Consider the following 16,115-nt stretch of genomic DNA (forward strand, 5'->3'; position numbering starts at 1 on the left):
ACCCTGAAACAATGGAAGATCTAATAAAGGCTACATCCCCGACAGACAGCTTGCACCCTAAAACAATGGAAGATCTAATAAAGGCTACATCACCGACAGACATCCTGCACCCTGAAACAATGGAAGATCTAATAAAGGCTACATCACCGACAGACATCTTGCACCCTGAAACAATGGAAGATCTAATAAAGGCTACATCACCGACAGACATCTTGCACCCTGAAACAATGGAAGATCTAATAAAGGCTACATCACCGACAGACAGCTTGCACCCTGAAACAATGGAAGATCTAATAAAGGCTACATCACCGACAGACAGCTTGCACCCTGAAACAATGGAAGATCTAATAAAGGCTACATCCCCGACAGACAGCTTGCACCCTGAAACAATGGAAGATCTAATAAAGGCTACATCACCGACAGACAGCTTGCACCCTGAAACAATGGAAGATCTAATAAAGGCTACATCACCGACAGACAGCTTGCACCCTGAAACAATGGAAGATCTAATAAAGGCTACATCACCGACAGACAGCTTGCACCCTGAAACAATGGAAGATCTAATAAAGGCTACATCACCGACAGACATCTTGCACCCTGAAACAATGGAAGATCTAATAAAGGCTACATCACCGACAGACATCTTGCACCCTGAAACAATGGAAGATCTAATAAAGGCTACATCACCGACAGACATCTTGCACCCTGAAACAATGGAAGATCTAATAAAGGCTACATCACCGACAGACAGCTTGCACCCTGAAACAATGGAAGATCTAATAAAGGCTACATCACCGACAGACAGCTTGCACCCTGAAACAATGGAAGATCTAATAAAGGCTACATCACCGACAGACATCTTGCACCCTGAAACAATGGAAGATCTAATAAAGGCTACATCACCGACAGACATCTTGCACCCTGAAACAATGGAAGATCTAATAAAGGCTACATCACCGACAGACAGCTTGCACCCTGAAACAATGGAAGATCTAATAAAGGCTACATCACCGACAGACATCTTGCACCCTGAAACAATGGAAGATCTAATAAAGGCTACATCACCGACAGACATCTTGCACCCTGAAACAATGGAAGATCTAATAAAGGCTACATCACCGACAGACAGCTTGCACCCTGAAACAATGGAAGATCTAATAAAGGCTACATCACCGACAGACATCTTGCACCCTGAAACAATGGAAGATCTAATAAAGGCTACATCACCGACAGACATCTTGCACCCTGAAACAATGGAAGATCTAATAAAGGCTACATCACCGACAGACATCTTGCACCCTGAAACAATGGAAGATCTAATAAAGGCTACATCACCGACAGACAGCTTGCACCCTGAAACAATGGAAGATCTAATAAAGGCTACATCACCGACAGACAGCTTGCACCCTGAAACAATGGAAGATCTAATAAAGGCTACATCACCGACAGACAGCTTGCACCCTGAAACAATGGAAGATCTAATAAAGGCTACATCACCGACAGACATCCTGCACCCTGAAACAATGGAAGATCTAATAAAGGCTACATCACCGACAGACATCCTGCACCCTGAAACAATGGAAGATCTAATAAAGGCTACATCCCCGACAGACATCTTGCACCCTGAAACAATGGAAGATCTAATAAAGGCTACATCACCGACAGACATCTTGCACCCTGAAACAATGGAAGATCTAATAAAGGCTACATCCCCGACAGACAGCTTGCACCCTGAAACAATGGAAGATCTAATAAAGGCTACATCACCGACAGACATCTTGCACCCTGAAACAATGGAAGATCTAATAAAGGCTACATCACCGACAGACATCTTGCACCCTGAAACAATGGAAGATCTAATAAAGGCTACATCACCGACAGACAGCTTGCACCCTGAAACAATGGAAGATCTAATAAAGGCTACATCACCGACAGACATCTTGCACCCTGAAACAATGGAAGATCTAATAAAGGCTACATCACCGACAGACAGCTTGCACCCTGAAACAATGGAAGATCTAATAAAGGCTACATCACCGACAGACAGCTTGCACCCTGAAACAATGGAAGATCTAATAAAGGCTACATCCCCGACAGACAGCTTGCACCCTGAAACAATGGAAGATCTAATAAAGGCTACATCACCGACAGACATCTTGCACCCTGAAACAATGGAAGATCTAATAAAGGCTACATCACCGACAGACATCTTGCACCCTGAAACAATGGAAGATCTAATAAAGGCTACATCACCGACAGACAGCTTGCACCCTGAAACAATGGAAGATCTAATAAAGGCTACATCACCGACAGACAGCTTGCACCCTGAAACAATGGAAGATCTAATAAAGGCTACATCACCGACAGACAGCTTGCACCCTGAAACAATGGAAGATCTAATAAAGGCTACATCACCGACAGACAGCTTGCACCCTGAAACAATGGAAGATCTAATAAAGGCTACATCACCGACAGACAGCTTGCACCCTGAAACAATGGAAGATCTAATAAAGGCTACATCACCGACAGACATCCTGCACCCTGAAACAATGGAAGATCTAATAAAGGCTACATCCCCGACAGACATCTTGCACCCTGAAACAATGGAAGATCTAATAAAGGCTACATCACCGACAGACATCTTGCACCCTGAAACAATGGAAGATCTAATAAAGGCTACATCCCCGACAGACAGCTTGCACCCTGAAACAATGGAAGATCTAATAAAGGCTACATCACCGACAGACATCTTGCACCCTGAAACAATGGAAGATCTAATAAAGGCTACATCACCGACAGACAGCTTGCACCCTGAAACAATGGAAGATCTAATAAAGGCTACATCACCGACAGACAGCTTGCACCCTGAAACAATGGAAGATCTAATAAAGGCTACATCACCGACAGACATCCTGCACCCTGAAACAATGGAAGATCTAATAAAGGCTACATCACCGACAGACAGCTTGCACCCTGAAACAATGGAAGATCTAATAATAATAATAATAATAATACCTGGGATTTATATAGCGCTTTTCTAAGTACCCAAAGTCGCTTTACATGTTAAAAACCCATCATTCATTCACACCTGGTGGTGGTAAGCTACTTTCGTAGCCACAGCTGCCCTGGGGTAGTCTGACGGAAGCGTGGCTGCCAATTTGCGCCTACGGCCCCTCCGACCACCACCTATCATTCATTCAACATTCAATCACCGGTGTGAGCGGCACCGGGGGCAAGGGTGAAGTGTCCTGCCCAAGGACACAACGGCATGGTAAGAGGCGGGGAGCGAACCTGCAACCCTCAGGTTTCTGACACGGGCGCTCTACCCACTACGCCATGCCGCCCCTAATAAAGGCTACATCACCGACAGACATCTTGCACCCTGAAACAATGGAAGATCTAATAAAGGCTACATCACCGACAGACATCTTGCACCCTGAAACAATGGAAGATCTAATAAAGGCTACATCACCGACAGACAGCTTGCACCCTGAAACAATGGAAGATCTAATAAAGGCTACATCACCGACAGACAGCTTGCACCCTGAAACAATGGAAGATCTAATAAAGGCTACATCACCGACAGACAGCTTGCACCCTGAAACAATGGAAGATCTAATAAAGGCTACATCCCCGACAGACATCCTGCACCCTGAAACAATTGAAGATCTAATAAAGGCTACATCACCGACAGACATCTTGCACCCTGAAACAATGGAAGATCTAATAAAGGCTACATCACCGACAGACAGCTTGCACCCTGAAACAATGGAAGATCTAATAAAGGCTACATCACCGACAGACATCTTGCACCCTGAAACAATGGAAGATCTAATAAAGGCTACATCACCGACAGACAGCTTGCACCCTGAAACAATGGAAGATCTAATAAAGGCTACATCCCCGACAGACAGCTTGCACCCTGAAACAATGGAAGATCTAATAAAGGCTACATCACCGACAGACATCCTGCACCCTGAAACAATGGAAGATCTAATAAAGGCTACATCACCGACAGACATCTTGCACCCTGAAACAATGGAAGATCTAATAAAGGCTACATCACCGACAGACAGCCTGCACCCTGAAACAATGGAAGATCTAATAAAGGCTACATCACCGACAGACATCTTGCACCCTGAAACAATGGAAGATCTAATAAAGGCTACATCACCGACAGACATCTTGCACCCTGAAACAATGGAAGATCTAATAAAGGCTACATCACCGACAGACATCTTGCACCCTGAAACAATGGAAGATCTAATAAAGGCTACATCACCGACAGACAGCTTGCACCCTGAAACAATGGAAGATCTAATAAAGGCTACATCACCGACAGACAGCTTGCACCCTGAAACAATGGAAGATCTAATAAAGGCTACATCACCGACAGACATCTTGCACCCTGAAACAATGGAAGATCTAATAAAGGCTACATCACCGACAGACAGCTTGCACCCTGAAACAATGGAAGATCTAATAAAGGCTACATCACCGACAGACAGCTTGCACCCTGAAACAATGGAAGATCTAATAAAGGCTACATCACCGACAGACATCTTGCACCCTGAAACAATGGAAGATCTAATAAAGGCTACATCACCGACAGACAGCTTGCACCCTGAAACAATGGAAGATCTAATAAAGGCTACATCACCGACAGACATCTTGCACCCTGAAACAATGGAAGATCTAATAAAGGCTACATCACCGACAGACAGCTTGCACCCTGAAACAATGGAAGATCTAATAAAGGCTACATCACCGACAGACATCTTGCACCCTGAAACAATGGAAGATCTAATAAAGGCTACATCACCGACAGACATCCTGCACCCTGAAACAATTGAAGATCTAATAAAGGCTACATCACCGACAGACATCTTGCACCCTGAAACAATGGAAGATCTAATAAAGGCTACATCACCGACAGACAGCTTGCACCCTGAAACAATGGAAGATCTAATAAAGGCTACATCACCGACAGACAGCCTGCACCCTGAAACAATGGAAGATCTAATAAAGGCTACATCACCGACAGACATCTTGCACCCTGAAACAATGGAAGATCTAATAAAGGCTACATCACCGACAGACATCCTGCACCCTGAAACAATGGAAGATCTAATAAAGGCTACATCACCGACAGACATCCTGCACCCTGAAACAATTGAAGATCTAATAAAGGCTACATCACCGACAGACATCTTGCACCCTGAAACAATGGAAGATCTAATAAAGGCTACATCACCGACAGACAGCTTGCACCCTGAAACAATGGAAGATCTAATAAAGGCTACATCACCGACAGACAGCTTGCACCCTGAAACAATGGAAGATCTAATAAAGGCTACATCACCGACAGACAGCTTGCACCCTGAAACAATGGAAGATCTAATAAAGGCTACATCACCGACAGACAGCTTGCACCCTGAAACAATGGAAGATCTAATAAAGGCTACATCACCGACAGACAGCTTGCACCCTGAAACAATGGAAGATCTAATAAAGGCTACATCACCGACAGACATCTTGCACCCTGAAACAATGGAAGATCTAATAAAGGCTACATCACCGACAGACATCCTGCACCCTGAAACAATGGAAGATCTAATAAAGGCTACATCACCGACAGACAGCTTGCACCCTGAAACAATGGAAGATCTAATAAAGGCTACATCACCGACAGACAGCTTGCACCCTGAAACAATGGAAGATCTAATAAAGGCTACATCACCGACAGACATCCTGCACCCTGAAACAATGGAAGATCTAATAAAGGCTACATCACCGACAGACAGCTTGCACCCTGAAACAATGGAAGATCTAATAAAGGCTACATCACCGACAGACAGCTTGCACCCTGAAACAATGGAAGATCTAATAAAGGCTACATCACCGACAGACATCCTGCACCCTGAAACAATGGAAGATCTAATAAAGGCTACATCACCGACAGACATCTTGCACCCTGAAACAATGGAAGATCCTCCACATAAAAATAATACTGACAACATGCTTTTTCCATACTGACATACCAGACAGCAGTAACTGTTTTATGATAAATTCATAAAAAAAGCAAACTTCATGAATGTTTTTAGTGAGCAACAAGTATGTGCTCCAATTACTACATCACAACAACAAGTATGTGCTCCAATCACTACATCACAACAACAAGTATGTGCTCCAATCACTACATCACAACAACAACAAGTATGTGCTCCAATCACTACATCACAACAACAAGTATGTGCTCCAATCACTACATCACAACAACAACAAGTATGTGCTCCAATCACTACATCACAACAACAACAAGTATGTGCTCCAATCACTACATCACAACAACAAGTATGTGCTCCAATCACTACATCACAACAACAACAAGTATGTGCTCCAATCACTACATCACAACAACAACAAGTATGTGCTCCAATCACTACATCACAACAACAAGTATGTGCTCCAATCACTACATCACAACAACAAGTATGTGCTCCAATCACTACATCACAACAACAAGTATGTGCTCCAATCACTACATCACAACAACAAGTATGTGCTCCAATCACTACATCACAACAACAAGTATGTGCTCCAATCACTACATCACAACAACAAGTATGTGCTCCAATCACTACATCAAAACAACAAGTATGTGCTCCAATCACTACATCACAACAACAACAAGTATGTGCTCCAATCACTACATCACAACAACAACAAGTATGTGCTCCAATCACTACATCACAACAACAACAAGTATGTGCTCCAATCACTACATCACAACAACAAGTATGTGCTCCAATCACTACATCACAACAACAAGTATGTGCTTCAATCACTACATCACAACAACAAGTATGTGCTCCAATCACTACATCACAACAACAAGTATGTGCTCCAATCACTACATCACAACAACAACAAGTATGTGCTCCAATCACTACATCACAACAATATAAGAATGATTGTAAAGTCAAGACAGCCATGACATGATGTTCTTTACAAGTGGATGTACACTTATGACCACCACTGTACATGTCCGAAAAACAGAGTCTTACTTTTTAATAACCTCCTGTTACTAATGACCGTTTCATTGCCATAGACATTAGGAAGATGAGAAAGAAAGAAGAGGCTGAAGTGAAGTCTTACTTGGAGCAGAGCTGGAAGCGAGGAGCAGGGAAGCGGTAGTTCCAGGTGAAAGTCTGGTCCTGGTCCGGGCAGCTGAAGACTCGCTCCCTGTGCTTCAAGGTGGAGATGTGCTGCTGCCACTGACGCTGGCTGTTGCTGTGTTTGCCACACAGGCGGCAGTAGAAGCCACTCTGCATGGCACAACAATCACTAATCAATCACTAATCAAGGTGGAGATGTGCTGCTGTTGCCACACAGTAGAAGCCACTCTGCATGGCACAACAATCACTAATCAATCACTAATCAAGGTGGAGATGTGCTGCTGTTGCCACACAGTAGAAGCCACTCTGCATGGCACAACAATCACTAATCAATCACTAATCAAGGTGGAGATGTGCTGCTGTTGCCACACAGTAGAAGCCACTCTGCATGGCACAACAATCACTAATCAATCACTAATCAAGGTGGAGATGTGCTGCTGTTGCCACACAGTAGAAGCCACTCTGCATGGCACAACAATCACTAATCAATCACTAATCAAGGTGGAGATGTGCTGCTGTTGCCACACAGTAGAAGCCACTCTGCATGGCACAACAATCACTAATCAAGGTGGAGATGTGTTGCTGTTGCCACACAGTAGAAGCCACTCTGCATGGCACAACAATCACTAATCAAGGTGGAGATGTGTTGCTGTTGCCACACAGTAGAAGCCACTCTGCATGGCACAACAATCACTAATCAAGGTGGAGATGTGTTGCTGTTGCCACACAGTAGAAGACACTCTGCATGGCACAACAATCACTAATCAAGGTGGAGATGTGCTGCTGTTGCCACACAGTAGAAGCCACTCTGCATGGCACAACAATCACTAATCAAGGTGGAGATGTGTTGCTGTTGCCACACAGTAGAAGCCACTCTGCATGGCACAACAATCACTAATCAAGGTGGAGATGTGCTGCTGTTGCCACACAGTAGAAGCCACTCTGCATGGCACAACAATCACTAATCAAGGTGGAGATGTGTTGCTGTTGCCAGACAGTAGAAGCCACTCTGCATGGCACAACAATCACTAATCAAGGTGGAGATGTGCTGCTGTTGCCACACAGTAGAAGCCACTCTGCATGGCACAACAATCACTAATCAAGGTGGAGATGTGTTGCTGTTGCCACACAGTAGAAGCCACTCTGCATGGCACAACAATCACTAATCAAGGTGGAGATGTGCTGCTGTTGCCACACAGTAGAAGCCACTCTGCATGGCACAACAATCACTAATCAAGGTGGAGATGTGCTGCTGTTGCCACACAGTAGAAGCCACTCTGCATGGCACAACAATCACTAATCAAGGTGGAGATGTGCTGCTGTTGCCACACAGTAGAAGCCACTCTGCATGGCACAACAATCACTAATCAAGGTGGAGATGTGCTGCTGTTGCCACACAGTAGAAGCCACTCTGCATGGCACAACAATCACTAATCAAGGTGGAGATGTGTTGCTGTTGCCACACAGTAGAAGCCACTCTGCATGGCACAACAATCACTAATCAAGGTGGAGATGTGCTGCTGTTGCCACACAGTAGAAGCCACTCTGCATGGCACAACAATCACTAATCACTATTTCATATCCAAGACTTTTGTCTTCATCTTTTGGGCTGTCTGGAAATGATTACACCATTTTCCAGACTAAAAGCTGCTACTTTTTCCCCACGCTTTGACCCTGCGCCTTATAAAAACGGTGCGGCTAATTTATGGATTTTCCTTCACTAACGGCCACAACATTCTGTGTTCCATGGTTTTCCTAGAACAACACAGACACACCAGCAAGCGGTGCTGTTGTTTGTGCTATGGCGCCATCTTTTGGACGAGTTGGCTCACTGCAGTTACTGCGGGTTGAAAATGTACTTTTGGTTTTGTCCCGTTCTGTTTACTGTTTGTCCATAGCATGTCTGCTCAAAAGGATTCTTCATTCATCACTCCAAGCAACGTTTGTAAGTTTTGAATGGACGAAAGTATTTATTCCGTCAGACAGACATATTCTTCATCACTCTTTGTAGTTTGACAGACATGCACTGAAAATGGATACGGGGAAAAGCAAGACTGCATATCCATGTCCCGCCCCTAATTTACAATCAACTTATATGTTGGTTATTTATTCCAAGTTTCAACAGCAGATTTGATGGATACATGACAATTTCAGAAGAATGCTAATGACAAGTCAGTATAATATGGATATAATAGCATTGAGTGATTAGCTCCATCTTGCCTGGCTATCTTTCGTCTTCTGAAGTCTTGTCTGCTGTGTTATGTCCCTTATTCCACAGTGAGTGTGCCACAGCTGAGATAGTCCAAACAACTGGTCATGTTTTGGACAGTTTTTCCCCACAACACATTTTTGAGCGCAAGGTTGAACACTCTTAGGCTAGAAGACAGTTTCATTTATCCGCTCACATTGTCCCACAGTTTCACCCCCGCTATAGATAACGTTTCAGCCTTGAATGTGGAATTGACTATGTTACCACGACCCCGAAAGGGACAAGCGGTAGAAAATGGATGGATGTTTGAATTCCAGGACACATCTTAGTTCATGTGGACCATCTCTGAGTGAAAACAGACTCTATATATTTGCAGGTTTGTGAGGCCATGAACATAAGTTGAAGGCTGCTGTAGTTGAAGAAAAGTAGTCAATATGAACACATGAGCTCTATCATTCCAATTGTCTTTTTCTGGAGCTTAAATGGCGGTTCTATAGTGTCCCTGGAGGTGTGCCCCCAAACTTCAGCACAATACTGTAAATGCGGCAATAAAAGAGCCAAGTAAATCGTTCTAAGTGAATTTTGATTTAGTCATTTTTGCATTTTCCACAAAATGGAGACATCCTTAGCCAATTTAGAGTGTACTACTTTCACGTGTGCTGTCCAAGTCAGGAGAGCGTCTATCTAACCCCCAAGACCTTGTGTTCATTTACTCTATTTATAGACGTGTGTAGTTTTTTTCCAGTCCCCTTCTCCCAAAGAGGATATAGTTTGTTTTTGAGAGATTTAGTGATAGTTTATTTATTAAAAACCACAAATGAATTTTTGACAATTCACTGTTCACTGTGTTTACTAATTGAATTCAATCTTTTCCAGAACAGAGGATGTTGGTGTCGTCGGCGAACAACACTCATTTTAGGACGTCAGATAATTTGACTAGATCATTGATATATAATGTGAAAAGTTTTGGTCCCTGTGAGACCCCACAAGTGATAACTCGTCTGTTGATACGTTATTTCCCATTTGTACAAATTGTGTTCTGTTCAAGAGATAACTTTTGATCCATTTTAAAGGTCTCTCTAACTCCATATGTCTGCAGTGGGTCCATGACCGTGACTTCTGTTTTGTTTGATCAGCCGTTTTACTGCCGTGTTACAGACCCCGTTTGAAAACAATTAAGGTAAACATTTACAGAATCTTTCATAGTGGTATATATCTGCAGCTTATAAGACAATGCAGCTAATAAATGCGTGGGCCTTCCCCCGGGGTGACCCTTGTTACGAGCCCTGAGCATGTGTGGGGGCGGCTGGCGGTTAAGATAGTTAATGCACTTTACAGCCCGCAGAGTATGAGAGTTGGATTGACATTATTTAAGGGAAACAATTGCTTCGGTTTTCAACGAACCCTTTGGACCAGATTAATAACGAAAAACTGTATTCTAAACAATCTCAGAGCAGTCAATGGATCACAACTGGACTGTTTGGTTTGTCTGAGAAGACCTTTGGCCTCTCATCTGAGTAGACTTCATCACTTCATCATCATAGACTTAGACTGGTCAGATCGAGTCTTAGTCTTAGATTGTTACATCTAGTCTTAGACTTAGATGGGTCAGATCTAGTCTTAGACTTAGATTGTTACATCTAGTCTTGGACTTAGATTAGTCAAATCTAGTTTTAGACTTAGATTAGTCACATCTAGTCTTAGACTTAGATTGGTCACATCTAGTCTTAGACTTAGATTGTTACATCTAGTCTTGGACTTAGGTTAGTCACATCTAGTCTTGGACTTAGATTAGTCACATCTAGTCTTGGACTTAGATTAGTCAAATCTAGTTTTAGACTTAGATTGGTCACATCTAGTCTTGGACTTAGATTGGTCACATCTAGTCTAGTGGCTAGTGCCAAAACCCCAAAATACTTATACTACAAAACCAGGAGGATGTGCCTGGGCAAGGGTGATAGGGTGAAATCATCATTGTCCAAGCACACCCTCCTGGTTTTGGAATATAATTATTTTGGTGTTTGGCACCAGCCGCTAGACTAGATCTGACCAATCTAAGTCTAAGACTAGTAGATGTGACCAATCTAAGTCTAAGACTAGATGATCTGACCAATCTAAGTCGATGATCATAAAGTGATGAAGTCTACTTGGATGAGAAATTAAAGGTATTCTTGTACAAACCAAACAGTCCAGTTGTGATCCACTGAACTGCTGAGACGACAAAGACCTGATGAATGAGAACATCCAAAGACATGTCTTGTAAACACAGATGTAGTACAGATCTAGGACCCACCATTGGCTCAGCATAGTCCGTTGGCATGATGATGTATTTCTCCTCCTGGGCAGACTGGGTGATCATAGCTCCGTCTGCTTGACGACTGGAGGTGCTTAGGGTCAGCCACATGTCGTACATCTGCTGCATGTCCCGTACTAGCAACACACAGTTCACATGTCAGTCTGAGGACCAGGATCAATGTCCCGTACTAGCAACACACAGTTCACATGTCAGTCTGAGGACCAGGATCAATGTCCCGTACTAGCAACACACAGTTCACATGTCAGTCTGAGGACCAGGATCAATGTCCTGTACTAGCAACACACAGTTCACATGTCAGTCTGAGGACCAGGATCAATGTCCTGTACTAGCAACACGCAGTTCACATGTCAGTCTGAGGACCAGGATCAATGTCCTGTACTAGCAAGACACAGTTCACATGTCAGTCTGAGGACCAGGATCAATGTCCTGTACTAGCAACACACAGTTCACATGTCAGTCTGAGGACCAGGATCAATGTCCTGTACTAGCAACACACAGTTCACATGTCAGTCTGAGGACCAGGATCAATGTCCCGTACTAGCAACACACAGTTCACATGTCAGTCTGAGGACCAGGATCAATGTCCCGTACTAGCAACACACAGTTCACATGTCAGTCTGAAGACCAGGATCAATGTCCCGTACTAGCAACACACAGTTCACATGTCAGTCTGAGGACCAGGATCAATGTCCCGTACTAGCAACACACAGTTCACATATCAGTCTGAGGACTTCATTATTAATATTATTGTACAAATGTTGTGCTTTGTTTTATGCATGTTGCATCTAATATAGTACAAATGTGTTTTGGTCTATGCATGTTGCATCTATTATAGTAGAAATGTAGTGCATTGTTGTATGCATGTTGCATCTAATATAGTACAAATGTGTTTTGGTCTATGCATGTTGCATCTATTATAGTAGAAATGTAGTGCATTGCTGTATGCATGTTGCATCTATTATAGTACACATGTAGTGCATTGTTGTATGCATGTTGCATCTATTATAGTAGAAATGTAGTGCATTGTTGTATGCATGTTGCATCTATTATAGTAGAAATGTAGTGCATTGTTGTATGCATGTTGCATCTATTATAGTAGAAATGTAGTGCATTGTTGTATGCATGTTGCATCTATTATAGTAGAAATGTAGTGCATTGTTGTATGCATGTTGCATCTATTATAGTAGAAATGTAGTGCATTGTTGTATGCATGTTGCATCTATTATAGTAGAAATGTAGTGCATTGTTGTATGCATGTTGCATCTATTATAGTAGAAATGTAGTGCATTGTTGTATGCATGTTGCATCTATTATAGTAGAAATGTAGTGCATTGTTGTATGCATGTTGCATCTATTATAGTAGAAATGTAGTGCATTGTTGTATGCATGTTGCATCTATTATAGTAGAAATGTAGTGCATTGTTGTATGCATGTTGCATCTATTATAGTAGAAATGTAGTGCATTGTTGTATGCATGTTGCATCTATTATAGTAGAAATGTAGTGCATTGTTGTATGCATGTTGCATCTATTATAGTAGAAATGTAGTGCATTGTTGTATGCATGTTGCATCTATTATAGTAGAAATGTAGTGCATTGTTGTATGCATGTTGCATCTATTATAGTAGAAATGTAGTGCATTGTTGTATGCATGTTGCATCTATTATAGTAGAAATGTAGTGCATTGTTGTATGCATGTTGCATCTATTATAGTAGAAATGTAGTGCATTGTTGTATGCATGTTGCATCTATTATAGTAGAAATGTAGTGCATTGTTGTATGCATGTTGCATCTATTATAGTAGAAATGTAGTGCATTGTTGTATGCATGTTGCATCTATTATAGTAGAAATGTAGTGCATTGTTGTATGCATGTTGCATCTATTATAGTAGAAATGTAGTGCATTGTTGTATGCATGTTGCATCTATTATAGTAGAAATGTAGTGCATTGTTGTATGCATGTTGCATCTATTATAGTAGAAATGTAGTGCATTGTTGTATGCATGTTGCATCTATTATAGTAGAAATGTAGTGCATTGTTGTATGCATGTTGCATCTATTATAGTAGAAATGTAGTGCATTGTTGTATGCATGTTGCATCTATTATAGTAGAAATGTAGTGCATTGTTGTATGCATGTTGCATCTATTATAGTAGAAATGTAGTGCATTGTTGTATGCATGTTGCATCTATTATAGTAGAAATGTAGTGCATTGTTGTATGCATGTTGCATCTATTATAGTAGAAATGTAGTGCATTGTTGTATGCATGTTGCATCTATTATAGTAGAAATGTAGTGCATTGTTGTATGCATGTTGCATCTATTATAGTAGAAATGTAGTGCATTGTTGTATGCATGTTGCATCTATTATAGTAGAAATGTAGTGCATTGTTGTATGCATGTGCGGCCCTGAGTGAAAGACTTGAGTGGACTGACTGTCTTGTCTTGTCATGTACATCCACATGTCCTTTTCCTCCTGGCTGTGGGCGAAGGTGCAACTCCCACTGTAGTTACATTTCCTTCTCTCCAGTATCTGCTTGCACATCTGCCAGAAGACAACATGGAGGCCATTATTACCAAAACACACATTTGGTGGCAAGACTCACTTCATATTGTGCAGGGCAGTTCTTGGGGGTATGCGGCAGTGGTCGGACCGGAACCCATTTATTTTTGTCCAAGGTCTTGACGAGAAGCATATTCTGCTCCTTGGTCCACCTGAGGGGATATGTATGACATCAACATCTGTCTGCTGGCTTTCTCTTCAACAAACATTCTAAATGGAGTCTAAGGTATGATGTGTTGTTTTCTCTTCACCAAATGGAGTCTAAGGTATGATGTGTTGTTTTCTCTTCACCAAATGGAGTCTAAGGTATGATGTGTTGTTTTCTCTTCACCAAATGGACTCTAAGGTATGATGTGTTGTTTTCTCTTCACCAAATGGAGTCTAAGGTATGATGTGTTGTTTTCTCTTCACCAAATGGAGTCTAAGGTATGATGTGTTGTTTTCTCTTCACCAAATGGAGTCTAAGGTATGATGTGTTGTTTTCTCTTCACCAAATGGAGTCTAAGGTATGATGTGTTGTTTTCTCTTCACCAAATGGAGTCTAAGGTATGATGTGTTGTTTTCTCTTCACCAAATGGAGTCTAAGGTATGATGTGTTGTTTTCTCTTCACCAAATGGAGTCTAAGGTATGATGTGTTGTTTTCTCTTCACCAAATGGAGTCTAAGGTATGATGTGTTGTTTTCTCTTCACCAAATGGAGTCTAAGGTATGATGTGTTGTTTTCTCTTCACCATATGGAGTCTAAGGTATGATGTGTTGTTTTCTCTTCACCAAATGGAGTCTAAGGTATGATGTGTTGTTTTCTCTTCACCAAATGGAGTCTAAGGTATGATGTGTTGTTTTCTCTTCACCAAATGGAGTCTAAGGTATGATGTGTTGTTTTCTCTTCACCAAATGGAGTCTAAGGTATGATGTGTTGGGACGCTCCCTTTTGTCCACATTCTTGACTTGTCAGGCCATGTAAATAATGAGGTCACTGCAATTGAAGATGAATGACTTACTTTACACAAAAGAAGAAGGACAAACAGTAGCAAATGGAGAGAGGACCAAGACGTCTAAAGTCCAAAGCATTCTCTCAAGCGGTCGCCCTCCTCTCATGCTTTTGTCCTACTTGCTGCCACTTTTCTCAGCATTTTGAGGTGGGATTAAAAAAAAGATGAATTACCGATTCTAATGAATCGCTTATTTGTTGTATTGTCTTGACAGGACTACTTTCTAGTGATTATTTGTTGTATTGTCTTGACAGGACTACTTTCTAGTGATTATTTGTTGTATTGTCTTGACAGGACTACTTACTAGTGATTATTTGTTGTATTGTCTTGACAGGACTACTTTGTAGTGATTATTTGTTGTATTGTCTTGACAGGACTACTTTGTAGTGATTATTTGTTGTATTGTCTTGACAGGACTACTTTCTAGTGATTATTTGTTGTATTGTCTTGACAGGACTACTTTCTAGTGATTATTTGTTGTATTGTCTTGACAGGACTACTTTCTAGTGATTATTTGTTGTATTGTCTTGACAGGACTACTTTGTAGTGATTATTTGTTGTATTGTCTTGACAGGACTACTTTCTAGTGATTATTTGTTGTATTGTCTTGACAGGACTACTTTCTAGTGATTATTTGTTGTATTGTCTTGACAGGACTACTTTCTAGTGATTATTTGTTGTATTGTCTTGACAGGACTACTTTCTAGTGTCCAATAAGAACACAGGAGTTGCTGTGTTCAACGTGCCAAGAGAGAAACACTATCTTTCTATATACTATATACACACACCTTCAATACTATATACACACACCTTCAATACTATATACACACACCTTCAATACTATATACACACACCTT

The 16,115-nt window shown here is 41.7% G+C and overlaps 1 protein-coding gene across 4 annotated transcripts in view; it reads right to left on the reverse strand.

The window, feature by feature from the left end:
- The window catches only part of LOC133642837 (zinc finger CCCH domain-containing protein 7B-like), a 50,355-nt gene that overhangs the window by 1,692 nt on the left and 32,548 nt on the right, over positions 1–16,115 (reverse strand). For all 4 annotated transcript variants that reach the window (XM_062037247.1, XM_062037246.1, XM_062037245.1 and 1 more), the window contains 4 exons: positions 14,310–14,418; positions 14,140–14,248; positions 11,681–11,817; positions 7,159–7,328 (listed from right to left, as the gene is read on the reverse strand). In XM_062037247.1, the coding sequence (XP_061893231.1) occupies positions 7,159–7,328; positions 11,681–11,817; positions 14,140–14,248; positions 14,310–14,418 (525 nt within the window). The remainder of the gene's footprint in view (positions 1–7,158; positions 7,329–11,680; positions 11,818–14,139; positions 14,249–14,309; positions 14,419–16,115) is intronic.

This window comes from Entelurus aequoreus, linkage group LG25, assembly GCF_033978785.1.
Source record: "Entelurus aequoreus isolate RoL-2023_Sb linkage group LG25, RoL_Eaeq_v1.1, whole genome shotgun sequence".
Classification (NCBI taxonomy): domain Eukaryota; kingdom Metazoa; phylum Chordata; class Actinopteri; order Syngnathiformes; family Syngnathidae; genus Entelurus; species Entelurus aequoreus.